A 25858-nucleotide genomic window follows, 5' to 3' on the forward strand; every position below is an offset into this window, starting at 1 on the left:
ACTCAGCCTCAAAATATCAACAAAAAATATAATAATGTATCTCATATCATGAGTCATATACAATGAAATGAACCACTAAGTAACTAATGATTTTCTTTGCCCCTTTTGCGAGAAAATTTAATAGCTTTCCCTCTATAGATGAAGAAGGCCTTAGGGTTGGCATTGGACTCTGATGTCCTCTAGAAGAAATAGGAGCCGAAGGAGGTAGACCATGTCCTCTATTGGTGACCATGGTAGACACCTCCTCCTCCTCCACTTTCTCCTCTACAATTGCTATATTCTCCACTACTTCCTCTAACCAATCAGGGGTCGATTCCATGACAGGCCTCTCGACCTCAACCCTCCATGCATCGGTGGTGTCAGTCCATCCCATGAGATGGCCTCCACATCAGGTGTCTTCTAAAGTTTCCTCACCCCGTTTCCAACGCTTCGCTTCCAAAAAATGTCCCTGATTCATGCAACATTGCCCCAGGCCACGAACAAGGATGCTTTAAGTTGATTCTTTTGGCATTTTTTCTTTTTTTTGCAAATAATAAGGGTTTGGAGAGCAAAGGACACCATTTTCCTTTGCCATCACCACGGTTTTTTGGAGTGGGGATCGATTTCCCTCAACCATGGATGCATTTGCAAGTATGGGCATCAATTTCCACTATACTTTTTTCCCCAGATTTTTCATGGAGTTTCTTTTAACCATTACTTTTCCTCCACATTGCTAGGGAGAATGTGTGTATTATTTGCCATCATCAATTTATTATAGAGTGGGGAGGATTTCCCAAATCCCACAGCTACCAAACCATTCATCGAACCAGTGGAGCCCAAAAATGTGAACCAGGCCGGAACTAGAAAAAGAATGGACCAAATACATGTTAATTGATTTAATGGTTATTTTGCTGCACATTAAGATAATGTATTTCCATTTTAAATACTCAGCACATAGAGGACAGAAGCAATATGTAGTGACATCATGAAGCGATTGGAATTTGCAAACGATGCTATACCTTTGCCTGGATGAACTTCTCCTTTGTTGAAAGGCTATCTCTATCATCTGGTTTGGTAATAGGTACATGATATATTTCTTCTTCAAGCGTGACTCGCCTACACCAGACAAAACTAGCAATATGTAAGTCTTAGATCCATTCCAGCTAATCCAGACCCAAATCCACTATTGCAAACCACCCCGTTTTCATGCCATTATCATAATATGAATATCTAAAGATATTCCTGTTGTCTTCATTACATACCTGCCACAGGTACCATCTTCTCTCAAATTCTTCTCAGATTCTAGAAGCTCCTCCCATACTGAGTTCGCATAAGTATTACCAAGAGATTGGAACAAGTTGATAACAGAAGGCTCCCAAACCTTAACATCAAGGGTTAAAGACCTGACCTGGATATAAAATAAAACACTGAGTTAGAAATCATTGAAGATATGTACTATATTCCCAGCCAATTTAACATCTTTTGAATTAAGAAAGTATAGAGTGTCAAGACCCAGATGGACTAACAGTTACGAAATAATGTAGAAATAGAATGCATGAAGATGTACAGAAGACACACTGGTAAAATTCAAATTCGGTTTATATTTGTCTTTATGGCCTATTATTTGTACTCTAGACTAATACCTTATCTTTCCATGGAGTTAAGGAAACTATACTCGCCTCTCTTTTGCCATCTTAAACTAAAGATACAGGAAATCACTAAAGTTACCAATCATTTTCACAAAATTCGAAGTTGTTGCACATGTTCCACTATAAATCATTTTTTAAACCAACGCCGACTAGAGTCTGGAATATTACATGGATGGTTTTACAGATATTTAAGTTAATATTAACACACACCTGATGTCTTACTCTCACGCTTTTACACACACACACACACCATCTCATGTAACAACATGATGTTTTTTAGAGTTGCGTACATAAACTAGCATCTTTGAATTAGTCAGAAGATTACAAGACAATTGCACATGCCAAAGCCTGATTTCAGCTTGTTAAGTCAAAAAGCTGAAGGTACTGTCGTGATCTCATGATTGACTCCTTCAAAACATCAGTCCATATGATTCATCCCAGAAAAAGGGTTTTATATTAAATTGTTCTTTCTTATGTTCACCATTTTTCCTATGGTTTTTTCTGACATACTGGCCAAGTATACAAGTTCTTTAACGTATCACAATTACCATATAGGAATGCTAAAAGATAATCATATATATGATATTCTTTTCCCTAACAATTCAGTGTGAGAATCAACTCATTTTGAATATTAGGATTACTACTTTGCAGTTGGTTTATGAGTGGCATAACCTGCACACTGCATAAAAAGTAGGATAAACAACCACCATTTTGCCCCTTTTCCATTCAGTGTTTCTTAACGAGACACTTTTGGACAGCGATTTTTTACAGGAATCCAGCAATTTCTATTTTCTTTTGATGAAATCACAAATTCAGGTGCTGAGATAGCACGATGATGGTCCTCTGCGGTTTTTGATGATTCTGAATTTATCTGTGCAAACTAGAAAACTTTTTTTCATTGATTTCTGGGTATATTTTGCTGAATTTGAATCACCAGAATCAGTGAGGTGGCTAGTTATTAACTTCCACATAAAAAGCCCCTCAAGGAATCAGTACAAGATTGGATTATGAACAAACAGTCAGAAGTTAGAACCTACAAATCTTTTTGAACTGTAAGTTTGTTAAGTGTAAGATTAAGAGTCTATGAAACAAGGCATTCTACAGATACAATCATACAAGCCATAGTTATAGTATCCAAAATCCCAATATTGCAAATGCATCATCAGCAATTATATCTCTGTGGGTCCGACATATAACTTATTGGATAAATAAAGGAAAATATTGGACACTATTGTCAAACTTCAAAAAATTCAAAAATATTATTTTTCTGTTCTTTTCTTTTAAATCTAAAGCAACAACAACATCAAGCAAACACATTGTCACATAAATATGAAAATACAACTGATATATAGTATGTATCAGATGTTAATTGACACATCACACCTTGATATTGAATCCTGATAGTTGTCCTGACTCCCAACAGACTGACATGAAATCTCATCAAAAAATAATAAATGTATCTCATGATTCATAATAAATGTAACTGTTCTTCCTCTGGAAGCAATAGGTGCTGGGGCTGAGGTGGAAACCATAATAGAAGGGAAATGTCGTCTGCTGCCCTCGGTAATGGCAATGAAAACATTTGATTTTGCCTCATTAAGTCAATCAAAGCTAGTGACAAACTCCTTTGCTCTAATTCCCAGCCTCCATTTTCAAAATGAAGTTTAAAAACAAAAAACAAAAAAATGGGGTCTTAAAGGGTCATTGGTGCAGACAGGATCACATTTTCCATCAACTTTTGCTACTATCAAAAAATATTATGATATTTTGAATATATATTGCAATAATATCACCCCAATTAGAAAATATCACAAATTTTCAAGGCAACAGTATCGACAACTTTAAAGACTTGAAAAATTTGTGATATTGTTGCAATATTGGAAACAAATTTAGAGTCTAGACTTTTCAAAAGAAAACACAACTTGTCTGTACCTCTCAATTAACCTTCCTTAACACAACATATTATTATGCAGAAACTCATCTAGACTTTTCAAAATAAACACTATTTGTCTGTATTCTATATTAACCTTTATTAATATGACATATTATTATGCCAAGTCAATAAGTGTTCTATAACTCAAGTCATAGCCTTGACCACAAAAAGGAAGGACAATTTTTTTTGCCTACAATATTGAATTTTGTAAGCCTTATATATGTTAATTTTGTAGCATCGGATGTGTTCTAGCCACAAAATTTGGTGGAGCGGCTAGAATACATGAGATCTCCAAAACCCAGAAATCGTTTCTGGAAATTCCACATAGAAGTGACATAATTAGATTATTAACCAATTTTTTAATGTTTCATAAGTCTAAACTTAGGAAAATTGGTTAATTAATCGGTATTAATTAAATCATGGTGAGAATCATCTAGAAACTCACACGGATTGATTCCAAGATGACCCTAGCCATCAATTAAGTTTTAATCTTCATCGTTGGTGCTCCAACACTGGATTATAAAAGGAAGTCGATGGGCACTTGGAGAATACACTTGAGAACACCATAAATTTGATTTCCTTGGCAGATCAATTTCCAGAGTAGTAGCAGTCAGTTGTCAGAGAGCCAGAGATCGAAGCAGCGAGTGAGGGGCAAGAACAGAAACTCTGGAGGAAGTTTCCAGATCTGGAGAGACAACAGCAAGAGGGTCGAGTTATTCCTAGTGAGGCAGTGCAGAGGACTGCGGAGTTGCTTCAGATTAGCAGTTCAATTTGCTGTAGAGAAATTCGTTCTCAACTCCAGAGGTCGGGCAGAGTTCTAGAGTGTCGGAGAGACGATTTCCTCAGCAGAGGCAAGCAAAACAACTTCATCAGAAACTGGTTGGAGGCTTGACATCATAGAGACTGCGTAGAGGCTAACGCAGAGGATCTGAAAGGCCGAGTTTTCTGAAGGTAGGTTGTGTCAGGATTGCTTGTGGAGGAAGGGTAATTCCCTTCAGTTGTAGCTGCTGCAACACCCTCCAAAATTTTATCCTACATCCAAATTTCAAAGCCTTCCTTGGATTTTCCCCTGCAAACACTTGGGCTCAGTCCATGAGCTCTCGTCGAGTCTTTACACCCTTTTGCTTGATCGACCATCGGTCGTCTTTTGGCATGTTGATTGCTATGTCATGCTTGTGAGTTTGTTCTGGCAATTTTGAAGGTTTGTCTTTGTGTGCATGAGTTGTTTTCGCTCTGTCAACATTGGTCGTACTCACACATAAAGTTGCACGCACTGTTACGCAAGTGTCGTCACGGTCATTCGAAGATCTATCTCAAGTGTCGCACTTGTTGCTCTTAACCTTTAAGTCAGTCTCACTAAGCACATGCTTGTCTTGTTGGTTTGAGGTGTCTTGTCATCGAGTCATGCTAAGTGTGTGATCACAATGTCATGTATGCACAAGTTCACTTGCTCTCACACTTAGCCATTTTTCCTGAAAAATCTATCGACCAGACAACCCTCTTTCAACCGGACCCCCATTGAGATGCATTGTGCAATCTCGGCTCTCATTGACCCTGCTCTGCTGCCCAAAACTGCGCAGAGCTTGAGGTTGTCCTCTTGGGCAGCCTGCATTGCGCAATCCTGGAAGTGAGCCAATCGACTATCTCCCAAAACTGCGCAGAAGTTCTCCCCAAGTCCAACCCAATTTGTGCTTCCTGCAAGATCACTCATCAAGCCTCCCTTTGGTCTACCAAAAAACCTGAACTGCACTGTGACCCAGGGCTACACTGCTCCCCAAAACTGCGCAAAAGTTGCCCAGCTGCCTGCCCTGCACTATCTGCAGAAACTGTGCAGTCATGTGAGTCGGGCCTCTGCTGCATGTCACTGCATTGTTCCAAGGAATTGCACAGATTTGACTGGCAAACCCCTTACTAGCTTGCCCTGCTCTCCCTCTAAGAATTGTGCAGATTTCACTAGTAGGCCCCCTATGCTGGCTTGACCTACACTCCCTCTGAAAATTGTGTAGTTTTGACTGGCACTCTCCCTGCTACCCCACTCTGCACTCATCCCAAAAACTATGCAAAAACTGCCTGTCCGAGACTGTCTCTCAAAAATGCACAGTTATGACCAACAGCGCCCCGCAGCCCAATCCAGCCTTGCTCTAGAAAACTGTGCAAAAATGTCAGCCAGTGCCTCCTGCTGCTTGCTCTGTCTTCCTCAGAGAAACTGCGCAGATTCCCAGTTGGACCCCTAGATGACATGCCCAGTCCTCATCTTGAAAACTTCGCAAAATTGCCCAGCAGTTCCCCAACACCCTACCTTGTCTTCCTCCCTGAAACTGTGCAATTCTGCCTCCCAGCTAGGGTCTCCCTTGTCGTTGTCACTACTATCCCGGATTGCACAAATCTGCCTCCCAGTGACATCTGTGTAGTTTTTCCTGACAGTGCTCCAGAGCCTCGCATCCTGACCTAAGCTGTGCTCTGCGCAATTTCAGTGCCTTACCCTATCTCCTAGTAACCTGCACTTGAAATGGAAAACAATGCATCATATTAGACTAGGATATTTCTAGATTTGATGTTGTCTCGTCATGAGTGATTGCAGGAACAGGTACATTGATGAAACATGGCGCGACGACGAACGGGATGAAGAAGGAGCGCATGCTAGAAGACTTGCTCACAGTTGAACAAACGCACAAAGCACATTGAGTAGCAAGCGAAAGGGACACATACACATGCAAGAAAAGACCAAAACCATCGAAGACCCCACGTACTTTGCCATGTGGAGGTGAAGACATGCTACACCGAGAGCACACCTATCACTCAACAGCATAGTAGTTCGACATAGACACCACAGTCAGCCAGTACATGTCAGCAGTGTCATGTCAAGTTGTGTCATGAGTTGTCTCAGTCACATCACTACTATGGGCCATACTTGTTGTAATCAAATGTAATGTAATGTGAAATTCCAAGAGACGCACATATGAAGTTGAAGAGTCACGTCAGTTGAAAAGTCATAGGAAGTCAAACAATCATGAGGGAAGTCGAAGAGTCACAAGGGTCAGTTATCCCCCTTGGCTATATATACCCCCTCATTGTATGAGCAAAGGACTTTTCACCTTGGCTCCTCCCACATAGCCTTGAGAGTTTGTAGTCTGTTCTTTGAGGAGTGAGGAGTGGTTCCAATGTCCCACTACTAGGGCTACTGATGTATGGTGTACAAATGTGTCTTGGAACTTTTTCTTAATTCAGAAGCCTGTAAAAGTAGGTTGACGGAAGAGACCTACACCCAGTTGCATGGGATATTTGTATATTGCTATGTGAAGAAGGTAGGATTGAAATGATTTGAATTTGATCTCAAACCATTGTTTTCGCAATTGAATGGATGGCGAGGGCTACAAAATCTTGTTCATCATCACATCCACATTGCCATTCATATGGGCCATATCAAGGATACTTTAGGGATCTATGGTATTGTTGGTCAGGTAGTAGAGTTTAGAATTTTATTATTAGAGTTCTCAAGAGGGTGGATAAGACCTAGAAAGTAGTGTCCATGAAGCTACGCATAGTAACTTTCCAAGCAGTTGAAAAATAAGCTATTATGGCATTGTAAAACTATGTTGCACAAATTTTTAAAACATAGAGGCATATGGGATGTATGCATCAAGGGCTCAAATCTCGACATCCATTTTTCAATCAACTTCTAATGGTAGATCTACTAGAGCAGTGAATGACATATCCCCATAATGGAAACTTTCCAAGCATCTATCATCTTCAAAACTAACACAAAATCTCCTAAAATAATGAGTGTTTAACCTCTAGATGAAGGGCAGCTTTAAAGTCTCACATAAAGATATTGGTTGTTGTTGTTTGTCTCAAGAAAAACTTAATCAAAATCCTCTACTCTATCTCGATCTTCCATTCCCTTATAAAGCAATAATATATGTGCCTCTAACTTCTCAAGATTGACTACTATATAGTCTAAGAAATCAGATTATTAGACGTCATCTTAGAGATCTTACTCTGAAGATTCTTTAAAATTCTTCACTAACTAGGATGCAAACTTTAGGAAAATGAAGATACCATTTTTGGCATCTCCTTTAAATCTAGAAACCAATGGGCTTGATAATCATGTCTTCATCATCCAACTAGACCTTATCAAACTAATGTAAAATATGTTCCCAAATAAACATGTACAGATATAGAATTGTTTCGATGGAACTTTCAATTTTTAGGCCTATATTTGCGGGTACTTCATGGCAATAAGGTCTAATGGGGCATAAAACACAAGAAAATCATGTTGTAATGATGGCATTTTCATAATCAATTTGCATCTCAAATGAAAAAGTTGTGACTGAACTTACATGAGTGAATTTGCCATGTAAATCATGTTGTGAATTTCCCTTCTTAGAAACATGGATTATATCCCTGGATTATATCCCTGGACGAGTCACTAGGTGAGATCTTTCAATGTCTCATCACCATTTCTTACACTCATCCACATGCAATAGGCAACTACTCCAAGTAACAAGGCTTTGTTCCTAGTGGAGTTGCCAAATTATATGAAAGATATTCAACATATATATCCCATTAAAGTTGTTATAGCAGATCCCCTAATTTCAAGGACGCAGTGTAGTCCCTAGCAATGGCACCAATTTGTTAACACCCAAACATACACCACAACAATAATGGAGATTTGATGCAAACTTCGATGCAACACACATTATCACCTTAGCATTTGCGAATCGCATCTCTCATTTTCAACTAGCACTTTTCAAACCTTAGAGGAGTGTCCCTCAATGTGGCTTCTAATCTACAAACCATGTTTGGAGGGAGAAAATCAGATTGAGAAACAAAGAAAAATCAAAAGAAGAATATATCAATGAGGGAAGCATGAATTCAAAAAACAAATTTGCTCCTTCTTGTGAAAATTCCAAATTGGAATCCTATTGCAGCAACTGGAAATTATTCTCCTGATTGTTAATTTTATCTAACAATTTATTTGTTGTTTGCTACGACAAATACTAAATAAATCACACTACAATCTACACAAATAAAATTGCGGAAGAATAAACGTTGGAAGAAATGTTATCACACACACATAAAAATAACATGGTTATTTTTGGACAAAAGTCCCTAGAAAAACCCAACTTGGGGAGGACGGTGAAGCAGATGAGGGTTCTAATATTATGCAGCAATGAAAAATTTCAGTACAATCTGGATGCCTGAAACTATCAATCCACAGCAAGAAAATCTAGGCAAAATACTCAAGGGGATTTCCTTTCTCCCACAGGCAATCTCTAGCACAACTTGCCTTCAGAAAACTGGTCATCCAAACCTTAGTGTGAGCCCTTCTGTGTTGCCTCTGCGTTCTCTTGTTGGCTCTCTCTCCTTACACGTGTGGCTCGAAAATGCCTCTAATGAAGTCTTTCTGCCTCTAGCTGCTAAGGAAATCACTCTCCAGCCTTTTGGAGCCTCTGCTCAGCCTCTAGAACTAAGAATGATTTTTCTCACCAGCAAATTGATCTACCTTGTTGAAGCTACTGCGCAGAGCCTCTGCGTTGCCACTCTAGGATAACTCGGCCCTCTTGCTACTACCTCTCTGGATTTGGAAATCTTTCCTGTGGACTCATTGTCCCTGCCACTCTCACACTGCGTCAATCTCTAGCTCTCTCTCTCTGGAAACTGATTGCTGCTACTCTGGAAATCAATCTACCAAGAAATCGAACTGCTCAAGTGTCTTCTCCATCACCACATCGACCTCCTCTTATAATCCTCTGTTGGAGCACCAACGACCAAGATTAAAACTTAATCAATGGCTAGGATCATCTCTGGATTGATCCATGTGAGTTTCTAGATGATTCTCGCCTTGACTTAATTAATACTGATTAATTAACCATATTCCCTAAGTTTAGACTTAGGAAATATTTAAAAATTGGTTAATAATCTAATTAAGTCATTTCTAGGTGTAATTTCCAGAAACAATTTCTAGGTTTTGGAGATCTCATGCAATCTAGCCTCTCCACAAAATTTTCTGGCTAGAACACATCTGATGCTACAAAAACTAACACTTGTACTATGGAGTCAAAGGAACAACAAAGGTCTAGGTGTACATGGAGAAAAGTAATGGGGCATCCTATTTCAATGAATCCCACTGGATCAAACCAATTCAACCTCCTTATCATTACTAGGAAGGTGAAACCTCTAAGGCAAGGAACCTCGCATACAATTTTATCCTTGCTGCTTCAAGGCCAAGTAAAGCCAAATAACAAGTCGAGCACTCTATAAAGGAAAAAAATTGTAAGTGGCAAAGTCTAATTATCAAAATAGTTGAGCCTAACTCAAACACTATGAACATCTAGATATTGAATCATATTGTTAGCTCACAAATCATTTATAAACATAACTAAAATAATAGTAAAATAAATAATTAAGAATCAAAGGGTGCATGTCCCAGGAAGCAGCTCAATTGGTTAATTCAAAATTTGTGAAATCGTCGAAACAAGGAATACCCGGGTTCAAATCCCCCTAAAATGACCTGGTTTACGGCAAGGACAAGTCGTAAACCCCCAGAGGTTTATTAGTAGTTACGTGTCAGGCAGGATACTAGGTTCCTTTAGGATACAGAAAAAAAAGGAATCAAAGGGTGCATACCCCTCCACTTGCAACCAGTCAAAGCTATATGTATATTGTGTCAAGTGACATTGTAACCGTCTCATTTTCATTTATTCATAATAATTATTCAATTCAATATACCAGCAAAAGTTGATTGTAACATTGGTATTAGAGCCAACAACATGTGTTTCACTATACAAAGCCTATACAACCACCACTGCTTTTGTCGCTACTTATAGTCCACCATACATCCACCACTAATGGTCATCCCCACATCCATGTGAAAATCCATACAACTATCACGTGTTCATAAGATTGTCCATAAACATTTCGTACATTGTCGCCGACTAATCATGCTGACACACTACAATACATCACCACCAACTACTCCTACTAGCACACTGTCGTACACTGCCTCTATCGACAATGTTGTTGTTCCCTCAAAGTGTCCCATTGTTGCCACAATACAATCCATTGTCCTGTCGCACTATCCCCCTGTCTCGTCGCACTATCCCCCCCACATATTAATCAACAAAGGCACACCAAATATTGTATGGTCATGACTGTACGGGGCATGTCATCTTTTATTAATTAATTAATTATTTTACAATCACCTCAATAAATAATTATTTATTGAGTCACTTGTAAAGTTACTTTATAAAATAAATAATTAATTACTAATTTAAAAAAAAAAAAAAAAAGTGTTAATATAAAAAAATGAATAAACTAATAGAAAAAGAAGACATAATTGTTAATCTAATAGTGGAATCTGAGAGTTGATGAGAAACCACATTAAGAATGAGAAATCACGACAAAGAATTGACCAACTAACTGAGAGGGTGGATACATTATTTGCAAAATCCTTAGTCTACCAAAAACCAACAAGTTCACAAAATACAAATGAGCAAGGACATCAAAAAGCACCTGCAGTATTTTTTATAAGAAGTAAGTATCACACCAGAATTCTGGATAGAGATTATCAAAAAAATAAAAAGGAATTACCGAAGTATTATGGTAAGGACCATAGAGGATTAGTCCACTAGGTGTACAAAATGGAAGGAAATTTTTAATCAAACCCCTTATTGGGTGAAAGGGAAAGAATAATGACAGCTTCCAACAACTTAAAAGGGGAAGCTTACAATTGGTTTCTATGGTGGACTAGAAAATGTGAAGCTCGTCATTTTCCTTGGCAAAGTTTCACGACTAACTTATTGAAAAGGATTCATGACGAGGAGATGATGACCTGTACAACAAATTTGTACATTTTAAACAAAAATGAAATGTAAATGATTATATGCATGAGTGGGAAGCTCTAGCAACAAAAAAATGGATTACAGATGAACAATTCCTAAAAATGTACATCTGTGGGTTCAAGGAATATATCGGTACTAAAATTAACCTATGAAATCCTAAAACTATTGAGGATGCTAGACATGCAAGGAACTAATTGGACAAAAGCACAAGTTCAACAAGCTATCATTCACAGGTCCAGAAACATCAAACAAATACTCAAATGAAAGATCGAAAAAATACTCTACAAATAGGTCTAACAAACATGTACCTCCTTTAAGAGAAGAAGAAAATCAACACCAACACTCAAATAAGAAATGGGTAGACAAATATAAATATTACTGAACACAAGTCGTCACCTAGGGACAGATACAACAATAAAAAACTATATATATGTGAAGCAAAGGATTCAAATACATTTAGTAGTAACACAGATGAAGGATGATACGAAGAAAACGATGTTTCAAATATGAATCCCAAGGAGACCATGCCCAAGATATCCCTTGTGACAATCACATGAATAACACAATAGCAAATATTAAAACAAAGAGGGCACTTATCGAAATAAAATGTCAATATCCTTATAGACATAGGGAGCACCCATAATTTCATAGACATTTATGTTGCAAAAAGGCTAAATCTATTTGTATATCTAGTTGTGGATATAACTAGAAGCAAATGGCAAAAGAATCAATGAGTCAAGAAACGTCAAAAAGACAAGCTACAAATAGAAGATTAGGAGTTAGAATCTAGTTTCCACACAATGCTTTTGGGAGGGGAGAGATTGTATTGAGAATTCAATGGCTACAAACATCAGGGACCTATTCTACAAATCACTAGAAACAATTTATTAAATTCAAAATGAAGAGGAATAAAACATAAATTGTTTGGGATTCCAACCACAACTGACTCAAATTGTATCTTCGCAACAAATGGAGAAACTAATTCAAAAGGGGGTACAAGTTTACATTGCACAATGCCATCAAATGGAGATATTAGCACCAAAAACAGTCCACCCTCCAAACACCCAGAAGTTAAAGCCCTAATCCAAAAATATAACAAGATATTTTGAAACCTAACCATGAAGTTGCCACCAGAAAGAAAAATACAATTGAGGTTAAACTAGACTCAACATTGGTTAATATCAAATTGTATCTATATCCTCGCCACCATAAAAGAAAGATATAAAGACTAATTCAAGACCTATTAAGGTGTGGTGTTATTACAACACGCAAGATCCCATATGCAGCACCAGTAGTGTTAATTCATAAGAAAAATGAATCTTTTAGACTATGCATAGACTATTGAGGCCTAAACAAAATAACTATAAAAAAAAAGTTTTCTATTCGATATATAGATGAGATGTTAGATGAACTCCATGGAGAAAAATATTTTTCAAAATTAGATCCAAGGTAAAACTACAATCAAACCCAAGTAAGGCCAAAAGATGTGACAAAGATTGCTTTCCAAACTCATGAAAATCACAATGAAATCCAAGTGATGTCGTTCAGGTTAACCAATGCCCCCGCCACCTTCAAGCAACTATGAATGAACTTTTTAAACTGCAACTAAGGAAGTTCATACTAGTCTTTATTGATAATATTACTTCTACAGTAGGACATGGAAAGAACATCTTAAACACTTGGAGCAAGTACTTTTGCTCCTAAAAGAAAATCAATTCTATGCAAAAAATCAAAATGTAGTTTTGGTAACGAAGAAGTAGAATACCTTGGCCACATCATATCCAAGGAAGACGTTAAGGCGAATCCTAATAAAATCAATGGAATCATGGAGTGGCCAAAACCGAATAACATATCAAACTAAGAGGATTCCTAGGACTAGCAGGTTATTACGGAAGGTCCATTAAGAACTATGCTCATTTGACAACCCCACTATCAACCTTATTGAAGAAAAATCCCTTGCAATGGAATAACAAGGCGAAAGAATCTTTTGAGATATTGAAAAGGTTATGTCATCCACACCTATGCTAGCAAAACCAGATTGACAAAATCCTTTGTCATAAAATGTGATGCTTCTAGTTTTCAAATAGGCACAATGCTAATGCAAAATGACCACTCAATAGTTGTTGACAGTGGAAAGCTCAACAAAAGGGAAGGCTTAAAATCTACATATGATAAAGAGATGCTCACCGTTATTTGTGCATTGGCCAAGTGGCGACAATACCTACTAGGAAGTAAATTCTCAATATGTACAAACGACAACAGACTTAATCGAAAAACAAAATTCAATCGAACAACAAAACTCAATCGAAAAACATTCCACCTTTGATATGGAAGTATTACACAAAAAACGGGAGGACAATGTAGTTGTTGATTCACTATCACGAAAGGATGATAGCATAACAACATATACAACAATAGTGGTGATTCTTGATTGGTTGAATGAAATTTGAGTTGGATAGGCCAAGGACCTTGAATCTTATTTCATAATCAACAATTTGGACCAAAACCCAAAATTTGAATGGAGAAATGGCAATTTGAGATATAAGAGAATAATTTATCTAATTCCAGCTTCAAAGTTTAAAATGAAAATCTTAAGAGTCACATAGTTCCCCAATAGCAAGATATGTAGGATTTTTCAAAAGTTACTATAATGCACAACAATCATTTTATTGGAAGGGAATGACTAAAGATATTCAAAAATTTGTTCCTAAATGTCATATATGTCAAAGAAATAAAAACTATGTTGCACTGAGATGCATCTCCCCCAAAAAACCTTATGTTAACAACGTTTCGATGTTTGAGGACTTTTAAACAGTTTGGGAACGTCCCCGATTCTGCGAGGACGCAATTGGGGACTTGGGGACATCCAATCCATTCCAATCCTATCCATGGCTAATTTCGAGGACTTTTCGAGTACCATTTCGTTATCTCCAAAAAAAACAGCGTGTTTGACCACCGGTTCACGCAAAAAATTCGTTGGATGTGGTTTATTTTCTCTCGCGACTTTTCTTCCATGCCCTAACCTTGTTATACTCGTGCGTTCATACCTTATCCTTTTACTCGCGTCGTAATTCCTCTTGAAGTCCTCTGTCACAAGCAATTGAGAGAACAAGCTCGCACTGCACAGTCACAACAATTGTAAACAAGTTCACACTTTACATTATCAGCAATCTATTCCCTTCCCTGGCATCATACAACAGGTATTCATTCGGGCATTTGGGCATTTACAGTTTCAACTCTCAAACTTTGGCATAGAGCAGGTTCGTTTGACCATTCGAGCATCAAACGTTTTTGAGTTTTAAGTTTCCCAAGCCAGCCAAATGTCGATAAAGGCCAGCCAGACATCAATACAACTAGTCGTCGATAACTCGAGGGGCTAGTCGCCCCACTGTCAATATAGCTAGCCTCAGCATAGCTATTTTATATTTTACATATGCTTAATTTTAAATTTATATTATAATTTAATAATTTATAAAGTTAAATGTTAAATTAATTTATTAAACTATGTAGTATATTTTTTCATTTTTTAATGTTATAACTTATAAATTTACAATTATAATTTATTTTAATTTTACAATGTTTAAAACTTTATAATATTATTAGTAATTACCGTAACTATGATTTTCAATGTAAGCATTTAATAAGAAAAATTGAATGATTACAGAGATTTAAGTTTCTAGCTTGTCATAAACCTCAATGATCCACGGTTAATTTAAATAAACTTAGTACCTATCATAACTAGCACTAACAAGAATCCAAGAGTAAGAAATTGGAAAGAAATGAATCTGATACTTCGTTTTGGAGGTTAAGTACCATTTTTCAAAATTCATTTATTTCTACCTAAAAATTCAGGAAAACAGGTTAAAATAATCTTGTGTCATTAAGTAATCCAGGAACTTGCCCATGGCTTTGGTTCCAACTTCCTCTCAACCATGGCGCAAACTATAGTAATAATAAACTGGAAGTGACAAATTACATGAAAATAGAGTCCCACAACAAGCTAGCCATTCATATGTGCTTGTTTCATATTGCATATGATTTGTTTTGCATTCCTGAACTCCCAGCCTTTTGAACCTTCCTCTAACCAAAAAACTTTTACAGCATAGTTTCTGTTCATGAAATTGTCCTTTACCATCATAAAGGGACTCTTAATATTAGGCTATCTATTTATCTTTTTTGACTGTGTATACTTCTACAACCAAACAATTTAAAACATTTGTGAGAACCTAATACAACGCACTGGTTCAAGTAGATTGCTCAGATTGTAGATCCTTTCCCTAATCTAGTAACAACTTGGCACTTTCTTCTTGCGATGATGGTGGTGGCTATTGATTTGGGGTAGCATTGGATGTGATCTAGCAACGAAATTTGGTGTAGAGGTTGGGGCACGTGAGATCTCCAATACCCAAAAAGGGTTTGGGTAGATTCTAAATAGTTTGGGAGATATTAAAATAATTAATATTTTTAATGTAATCCCTAAGTCTAAACTTAGGGAAAATAAAATATTAATGTGAATCAATATGAAATTGTGTTAGAATGGTCCAAAAGTCATGGATCAAGCCAGATCTAATCTTAGCTGTTGATTAGGGGCTTAATCTCGGCCGTTGATATGTCAACGAGAAAAGAATAAGAGGAGGCTTGAGGGTCACTTGGAGAACACACCAAAGTGATCAATCATTCTATTCTCTAGAGCGGGGTTTGCTAAGAGAAATAGAACTAGTGATCGGGAGTTACAGCTGAGGGGCATTGAGCACAGAGAGACAGAGAGGCAGAGATAGTGCCGAAAGAGCAACAAGTAGCCAGAGAGAGTGACGCAGTAGCTGCCAGGGCTCACGCAGGGCCACGCAGAGGCAGCCGGGAGCTGCACAGAGCCTCAGAGAGGCCAGCGTTACTGACGCAGAGGGACAGAAGGCTGACACAGACCCATTCAGGGTGACACAGGGCCAACGTTGGGCAAAGAGGGGCTGACGCAGTCCAAAAAGCGCAGACACTAGGGTTTCTGGGGCAAATTAGAGCTGAGGAGCTGCCGAAAGGATTATCTGGGGTTTCAACCAGGAGGTTTGTCTCAAACTGAGAGGTATTACTATGAAGGAAATTCTCTGTTGCGTATGCCAGTTTCAGCACCCAGATTGTACTCTAATATTGCTTAATAAGAAAACCCTCAGATAGTTGTACCGATTTCCCCACATTGGGTTTTTCCGGGGACATTGGTCCAAAAATAATGGTGTCCTTCAGTTGTTGATCTATAATATGTTGAGCATGCACTAGTGTTTATTTTCAGTATTTAGATTGTAAATAACTTGTTAAGTAACAGAACAAGTAGGTAGGAATAAATTAGGTAAAGTGCATGGAGGGTTTCTAACTAAGCAGACTTAAAAACACCAACAGTTGCACATCAACTTTCTGGGAACTAGTTAGTCTAGGTAAGACCACAAAACTCATTCCACCAAGTACATTATTCAGACATCAAAGCACAACCACAGAAGTCTTAAACATCAATGGAGTAAATTCTTTTGCCAACAAAAATTCAATGCAATTTAGAGTTTGATACCTGATATTGCTGCTTAAGCCCATGTGAATAGCCCATGTGGATGCGTTGAGCAATGTTCAGGGGTGGGCCCATTTCCAATCTCATTCCTGACTCAGATGAACAAAGACTTGCTAAAGTGGATGAAAAAGTCCGATTTCACAAGTTAGTAGACTTGTCAACATTACAAATATTGTGGGTATACAAAGGATGAATGTTATCATGTACACCAATTACTCCAATACCAATGTTAACAAAAGCCTCTTTTGACCAAGGTTTGTTTAAACTTTAAGGTTAAGGTTGGTTGAAGATCAGTCCTTCCAATACAAGCATCACAATTAGCTTTAGCAATTGTTACTTTACTTTGGATGCCAAGGGTTATGCAACCCACAGAAAATCTCATTCACCCAATCAAAGATGACAAGCCATGCCCAGTTGTGGTGGGAAATCTTTTGCCAGTAATAGAGTGTTACACAGTAATTTGTCACTGCCCTCATATCCCCTGATCTCAGGATAAAGTCAATCTCTGAGCGACATCTCTGCTCTGTCATGCATCAAATAAGTATGTCCATATCTTCCCACTCATTCAAGAAGATTAAACAAGTGCTCTCTAATCCTGAAGATTGATCCTTTTACCTATGTTTCTGCATCGTCGCAAGTAACCCTAATTCTGCCTGCGACAATTCTTTGCAATGAACAATAATGTCGCGACGTCGTCGCAGGGGTACATATGTTTCCTGCGACAGTCAAATTTTAGGGCTCAGTGCAAGTCCTCAAGATATTTCTTGCGACGATTTCTCTGAATGCACTGCTTCCTTGTGATGTCGTTGCTGACCCCTAGTGTATAACTTGCAACGATCCAGATATGGCGAATTAGTTCAAACAGTTGGCCTTCTAGGTGATTCTAGAACTGGTTGTTGGGTCAAGGGAGTTCGCCTTTCCTCCTCTGGGATGGTGGTTCCACCTTTTGTGAAACCTCCTTTGAGGATAAGCTCCCTCTCCCTCATTTTATGGAGGCTCCTCCTCCTATAAAAGCACTCCCTATTGCTATGATCAGCTAGCTTTTTGGATTGGAGCAAATTAGCTAGCTTTGGTGTGAGTTTGATAGTTTGCAGTGTGAATTGCTGATAAATTAGCAATTGGTTGTGGATTGCCTTAGCCTTGTATTAGAGCTTGTGAGTAAGAGAGACTTATCATCCATTTGGGAGACCCTTTTGAGAGTGAATGCTTGAAGAAACATACCGGTTGGACCCTTCGAGAAGGCTTGCGACGTTACGGCTTGGTTGTAAGCTTTGCTTTTATTCATTTTAATACAATCAATGGTGATTTCCTATGTCTTGTGTAAAATATACTTGATAGCTTATGGTTCCTTGACTCTGTAAGTAAATAGATCATTGTTGTATTCTGTTATGTGTTTTGTTGTTCTCTTGTGTTGTTTCAAGTAAATTGCTCATTGAGGAGAAAGAAATGATAGCTGAAGTGGCGCAACGAAAGCTCCATCGAACACCGGTTTGAGGTAGGCTCTTTCAACAATGATTGTTTAAGGAAATTTGTTGTTGTTTTGTCTTGTTGTGACTAAACCCACTCTAGGGCTAGAGGGGTTGCCTCTATCCGCAGAGGGAACATTTCCTACTTCACAGTGACCCACATGGAGATGTATTCGGTCGAATGACACCCTATTCTAGCATCTACTGGCACTTCTCTATTAGGTGGTAATAGTTTGGGCAATCAAAACACATCCTTGTATGCCTATAACAACTCCTCCAATTGTTGTTTTTGTTTCTTAGTACACCCTTCCAAGGATGCCTTGCCTCTTATTAACTCTTATTCAGTCTGACTTTCTCTTAAAAACAATAAAACGTACTTTTTGTTGGAACTGATCAATTGCTTGGCTTGGTTGGCACTTACTAGCGAAATTTTTTACTTGCCTTTGTGCACGTTGATGATGAACGATTTTCCATCCTTGACGAGCCAGTACTGATTGGCTCTCCTCATGAATATTGCATCATGCATGTACATGTATGGACTCCCAAACACGACTCCACATACATCAAGGGGAACCACATCTAAATCTACTTCATCAATAAAATCAGCATTGATAGAAAATCTAATTTTACACTGTTTTGTTACCTTCAGCGTTGCATCCTTATTTAGCCATCCCAGTGGATATGGGTTTGGATGGTCACAAACTTCCAGCTCCAACTTCTTGACCAACTCTGCTGCAATGAGATTTGCTTGCTATCCCAAGTCAAATAGAACATCAATCTTTGTATTCTTGACCTATACCTTTATATGGAAGAGTTTGGTCATTTCTTTCTCCTCCTGTTGTTGAAGGCTACTCAGATTCACCTCCTTCTGCATTGACATACAGACAATCTCCTCACCCACATCTGAGTTGCTTTCAACTTTGTCACTCGAATCCATGGTCATGAGATTCTTCTCCTTGTTATATTTCTTCTTGTTCTTCGGGTTTAGCTCTAGATGCAACTTCCAACACTTCTCCTTTGTATGGCCATCAATGTTGCAGTGGTTGCATAGGATCTTTGCACTGGTGTGTTGTGGTTGTCGTCTTTTATCTTTCCCCCTTTTTGCTTCTTCTTCCCCTCCTTGGAAGGGTCTTGTTGCTACTTCTACTTCAATCCACTTGATTGCGCTCTCTTCAGGCCTATGTTTTCCAGGTACTTTCCTTGTACACAAGCCTCATCCACCGATTTGGGCTTGAACAGCATCACTTGCTCACGCAGATGGCGGTGCAGACCCCCCAAATACTTGAGTAAATCTAGGTTCTTTGGAGAGAGACCCGACATTATAACCATCTTTCTTAATTATGTGGTGTACTCTTGAATGCTTTAGCCCGATATTTGCTTGAAGTAATGCCACCGGATCCACTAGTCCTCCACGTACCCAATGGGATAAAAATGTGACTTAATGACGGTTTTGAAATCTTCCCACTTAATCACTAGAGGTTCTCCCTCCAACCTTAGGGTTTTTGTGTGGCTTTCCCACCAAGTCAGTGCATGACCCTCTAATTTCAGTTGTGCGAATGAGACCTTACGTCCTTCCTCAATCTGATGGACGCTGAAATAAACTTCCAATTGTTGCAACAAATGGTTCAGCTTCAGAGCATCAATCTCGGCATGATATGGGTTGATATCGACTTTTGCTTCCATTTTAAATAGGAACTGATTCACGACACTTGAGTCGGGTTGATCTTTTGTGGATTCTTTCTTCGACAAGTTCTCTGTTTCTCCCTGATATTTTGATCCTCGTTCCAATTTGTCCTTTGCATTCGAACCCCCATCTTCTCCAAATATCCCTAGCTTGTTATTCAAGGTCATCATGAGTAGGCTTACAATGCGGTTGATATTTACGACTTCTTGTTCCAGCCTCATAAACCTCACCTCTGCAGGATCACGAGGTTCATTTACAGATTTATCAGCGATGATTACAGTTTTCCGATTTTCAGCCCCACCGATCTAGATCCCTGCAATCTCCACAAAATACCCAAAGAAACCTAGCTCTGATACTAAATGATCCATAAATTGTCGTGGATATTCCACTGGATAGTTCATCACAACAAATTTAATAATAAAATATTAAAATTCGGAATTTCAACACTATTACAGTTTTATTAAACTTTAAGATATGTAGAATTAACTGTAATTAGTGCATGCATGCGAATGGAAATTATGCAGAAAAGTAGAGAATGAAAAAAATAAGCTCACACACACACATAGAAGACACATATGCTCTGGTAAACCCTTTCGGGAGAAACCCCAACAGGAAGGTGAGGCCACTTCGCTCTCTTTCTCTGTCTAGAAAATAAGGCTGCAGGTACAAATAAGTAATGTTTATGGCCCATGGGATGCTACAGTGCATAGATCCTCTCTATGTGCTCTACCTCCTATCTCTCCTGGCTATCTTTGCTCAACTATGGAACCAAATGCTCTCAAAAGAATGGAATGTTTGTTCCTCCTAGTGGCCCAGTTATAACACAGCCTGATAGCGTACTAGTGGTTAAGTTTGACTACATCAACTCTTAACTAGAGTTACAATATAAACTCTTCTAGAGTCTTTTACATCAAAAACACATGGCTAACCCCTTTTCCATGAATAATGGGGGTTGACGCGGCATCCTCGCGAATTATAAGTGTGAAAACAGGAAGGTCAACTTCTAAGTGCCATAACTTTTGCATACGGAGTCCGATTGACGCGCTTCTTGCAGCATTGGAAACATGAAAAGCATGAAAAGGTGTTACAGCGTCAAAATTTTACCCTCAAAAAATGTCGTTTGATGCCTCAAAATGCTTCTGGAAGGTTTTGAATCTCGTTTCGCCAAACTAGGTCCCGCCAGTAAAAACAGTCCCATGAGCTGATTCCTCCACATTTTCCACTCTGAATGCATCGATATGGGTGACAAACAATATAATGATCCAATCCGGACCAAGAGCACTCCATCAAGGGGCTATATCCATGTCATAATAAAGTAATATATATTCGAAAACCTCCAAATGGACTAAGGCACTCACACCGGAAACTCGTATCGCCATATATCACATTGAAATAAAGACTAAAATTCTTGTAACTATTTGAACAAGGGTAAAGATGCCAAGCAGTCTCCACAGAAGTCAACCAAACAAAGGTGTTGATCAATAAAAATAAGGCCCAAGATGATAGGGCACTCCACCTAGGCATCATGTCCCACCATAACATTATCTAATCATGTCACACCATCTAATCTAGCACAACATAAGAAAAGGGAACCATGTGGTACATCCCATCAATGACAAACCAATAATATAACACCAACATGCACAATCACTAGGATGCTCCAAGAACAATATGATGCCATGTCACTACCTCACATCACCATTATCGAACCCCTTAAAGGGCTAAAACCACCATACTTGAACAAGGGTGTAGCCCTCTCTAGACATGATGAACAAGTATACCAAGACAACACCATGGTGAGGTAGCATCATTTATAATCATCAAATATCTACCAAGAGAGTGATCCACAATCAATGGTATGCAACATGCTATACACTCATATATGACAAATGACATGAAAATCCACCCAAAAAAAAAGTGAGGTACTTCCAGTTCCACCAATACAGGCACCCAAAATAAAAGCAGCATCTCCAAACATTGGGCGAAACCCAAAAATTCCTGAATGAAAAAAAAACTCCATCAAGATCCCTAACTCCATCCAATGCTCCTTATATGTCCTACATGTGATGAAAATCACAAGTTTACCTCTCATACACTATGAGGGGTAACATGACCCTTGACGGTTCATTAAGCAAATATTCATTATTTATTAGTAGTAGTAGTAGTATATACCATATATATCATTAACATCATTTGTTATCAGTAATTTATTATATTTCTTACATTTCTTCTCTTCGTTTATACTCAAAAATGAAGCTTACTCAAAGAACGGGCAACCTCTAGTAGCATGTTTGTTTTCAATTATATTCTGTGTATTACTTTTCTGACCCTAACACCTTGTTAATTACTTCCTAGCAGATTAGATCTACTGAATAAAAAAAATGGCTAGAATTTTAACAATTATAATCAGTGGAAGTATATTAAATAGCAATATCACAATCACACGCACACAAAATTTCTTCCCTGTGTATTACTTTTCTGACCCTAGCACCTTGTTAATTACTTCCTAGCAGATTAGATCTACTGAATAAAAAAAACGGCTAGAATTTTAACAATTATAATCAGTGGAAGTATATTAAATAGAAATATCACAATCACACGCACACAAAATTTCTTCCCTTCAAATCAATTCTTCATCCAAATAACTTTGAAACTTAAAAAGGCTCCTTTCCTTGGATAATGGTCCACTAAGGAAAATATATACAACAGAACCTGGAACTGATCTAGCTTATCAAGCCTTAGATCTGTGCTTTGATCTGCTTGGCTGATCTGAATCTCCCTTCTTGTTCCTTGCACCTTCCTCAAACCTAGCACATTTGAATGAAAGTTTTCCACCCACTCACTGAGAAATCAATCTCACTATATCTTCTACTCAAGATGTGTTGTGTGTCTTCTCCCTTAGCCTAGCCTTCCTTTATAAGTTTCAGTTATTGACTGAATCCACAACTCTAATCTCCAAAGTGATTAACACTTGAGATTGATGGCTGAGATTCATCAAATTCACTAATGCAAATAACCTTTGCATTTCATTAGATTAAACTCACTTTATCTTATAAAAAAAATTTACTTTAATCACTAAAGCAATTGCTAAGGTTACGGATCTATTAGGCAACTTCTGCATGCCTAGACATGGAAAAGGACCTGCCCAAGCTTCAAACATCAAGAGTGTACCAATATATTTTCTAATAGAATGTAATTGAAAGCATATGTTTATCCAAGATACCACACAAACAAAACGAAAATTAGTTACTGCTATAAAAAATTTGAATCAAAGCCTAAGATAATGCTTAAACATTTACAGTTATTGAACTAACCTTTGATATATGTACACCAAGGTTGCGGTGAACCCCTGAACATTCGATGCAAAGTAACACACCAAGGTTCAGTGAGGCCCAGTCTGGTTCAGGTGAACCACAATCTGCACAAACATTATTTCCGGGAACCTTTCTAAAAAGCTCAAGGGGGCTCTCCAGCTTGCCATGTGTCCTGAAACCCTGCAAACCTCTGCCCGAATGGTCACGATGTCCGATAAGATTACAATTCTGTAACGCATTGTCTTCAGGTATTGTGTGATCAAAATCAGAAGAGCTGCCCAATGAGCTGCTCTCACTGGCTGTGCGTTGATGTCCACTGCTCATTGGACTACAAGGCAGCTTCTGACCAAGAATGCAATTGTGTGTCAGAAATGCATAGAAATACTTTCAAGCACTGAGCAAACAATGTAATTATGAAATTAAAAATTACAGTGTTTGGAAGTAACACATTAATTTCATAGAACAATCTTTACCTGCTCTGGCATTTGAGAACACAGAAGTGAAGCAATTACTCCTGTTATTTTCTCAATCCAATCCATACGATCTATTGCACTCTCTGCCTGTGTAGAACATATAGAAACCAAACACACAAACCTCAGTGTATCAACATCCAACTGATTGGCAATGGATGCATACTGGACTAAATTTTGTCAGAGAAAAAGCCAAGCGGAGGTTAAGTGGCAAATAAGTGGCCTTTGCCATGCTCCTATTACCAATAGTGGAAACTTGAACGTGAATCTACTACTAGTCTGTGTCACTTCAATGCTGAGACTTTCCAGAAAATAAATTTAAGAATGTACCTGCAAAGTATAGTGTTTTGATGGTGAAATTATTCTGAAACAAAACCGCAAATCTGTCTGTTCTGCATCCACCTTAATAGTTGACGTAAGCAGATTAACAGCATGATATGGAACGGACTTCTCATCTTGCGATGTCCCGTGGTGCTGAGATGATGTCCCATGGTGGTGAGATGAAAGCAAACGACCAAATAAGCCAGATACATGATCAGTTGCATGATGTCCCCTTTGAGCAGAGTGCTGACTTGTGGTTCCCTGAAAAACACATTGAATGATCAACTTGACCAATAAATATGCAATCAAACTTAACCACTTTCCCTAAAAATAAAAATAAAATATAAAGATATTGTCAAGAGATGAAGCTAAGCTATTTTAGTACAAGAAATGCTGAAGATCGCCAGATACGTGAGAATGTTTCCATTGTCCTTACAAGTATGGATGGTGTTACAACAACAGTGATCTATAAGATTGCTCACCATTGGTTTTCCCCATTGTTTACGGTAATAGTACAAAAGTCCACGGCTATCAAGAACAAAGAATCTCCTCTTCCAATCACCTCTCAAATTTGAGGAACGCTTTGATAGATAACCTTGCCTGATTGTCTGGACCTAAACATCACAAGATTATAATATATAAAAACTCTAAAAGCTACAAAAACTTGAATCTCAAAATAAATTCACTGAGATAAATCTGAAGTTAATGTGGCCATACAGTCTCCTCAAAATTACTGGTAACAACCCTCAACATGTATCCTTTAGAAAATTAATTTTTACAACATTTGTGAAAGGAGTTCATTTGAGATATATGAAAAGAATCATGAAGTCTAAAAACTTAAAACTTACACAAGATTTTCATGTTACTATATTTACCTTTCCTTTTACAGTTGACTGCATGGCTGCTTCAATCATTTTATGTGAACTCCTTCCAACAGCCTGGATCCCATCCCCAGTTGGGGAATTTTGTGCACCACTAAAAGACCACCGACTTTCCCGATCTATCTGCCTTTTAAATTCCTGCATCCTCTCTGCAAGTGCTGCTTGCTCATAGTTTGTCCTTTCTCTCGACTGTTGTGCATATGTTAATACCTGGTAAAATAGTCATGTAAAATGTTCAGATATTCTGACTGCGATTATATATAAACATAATTCAAAAACAAAATACAGGAACAAAACATACTTAAAAATTAATGGATCCAATGTTTTCTTAGGCCAATGGAAAAACGTAAGAGAACAAGGTGAAAAGAGGACAGAGATATCAAGAAAATCATGAAAACAACAGTGAAAGGAAGGGATGAAGATTCCAATAGGGAAACATCAATACTCACATGAAGGCAGTAGAAGGAAGAAGGAATGGAGTGCAATATACAATTCCAAAGGAAAATGTGACAAGCAATGGATGTTCAAGGTTCAGGCATCATACTCACCAACCGTAATTACCAAAATCAGAAAATTCTAAAATTTGCTTGACGCGAAATTTTCCCAAGAAAGCTTTTTGAAGTAGCAGAAAAAATATCTCAATTTCTGCAAGCATATTAGGCAGAAGTAGAATAAAATAGCTCCCAAATGCGATCAACGACCATTGCTTCTTCGACAAAAGAACACAGGTCGTTTATCATTCATTTTTTATTTTTTGTCTTTTTCTATT

General features: G+C 38.0%; 1 protein-coding gene across 2 annotated transcripts in view; it reads right to left on the reverse strand.

Moving 5' to 3' along the window:
* Positions 1 to 25858, reverse strand: part of SFC (ARF GTPase-activating protein) — a 332752-nt gene that overhangs the window by 91648 nt on the left and 215246 nt on the right. Inside the window, exons 11-17 of one of the 2 annotated variants that reach the window (XM_089403430.1) lie at positions 25084 to 25299; positions 24691 to 24822; positions 24218 to 24469; positions 23891 to 23977; positions 23418 to 23756; positions 1242 to 1387; positions 999 to 1095 (exon numbers count right to left, since the gene is read on the reverse strand). In XM_089403430.1, the coding sequence (XP_089259556.1) occupies positions 999 to 1095; positions 1242 to 1387; positions 23418 to 23756; positions 23891 to 23977; positions 24218 to 24469; positions 24691 to 24822; positions 25084 to 25299 (1269 nt within the window). Of the gene's footprint in view, positions 1 to 998; positions 1096 to 1241; positions 1388 to 23417; positions 23760 to 23890; positions 23978 to 24217; positions 24470 to 24690; positions 24823 to 25083; positions 25300 to 25858 lie in introns of both variants that reach the window. The other variant, XM_089403429.1, reaches the window with a different exon arrangement.

Source organism: Pinus tabuliformis, chromosome 2_1 (assembly GCF_031772625.1).
Source record: "Pinus tabuliformis cultivar Carrire ecotype Pingquan chromosome 2_1, CPIR1, whole genome shotgun sequence".
Lineage (NCBI taxonomy): Eukaryota > Viridiplantae > Streptophyta > Pinopsida > Pinales > Pinaceae > Pinus > Pinus tabuliformis.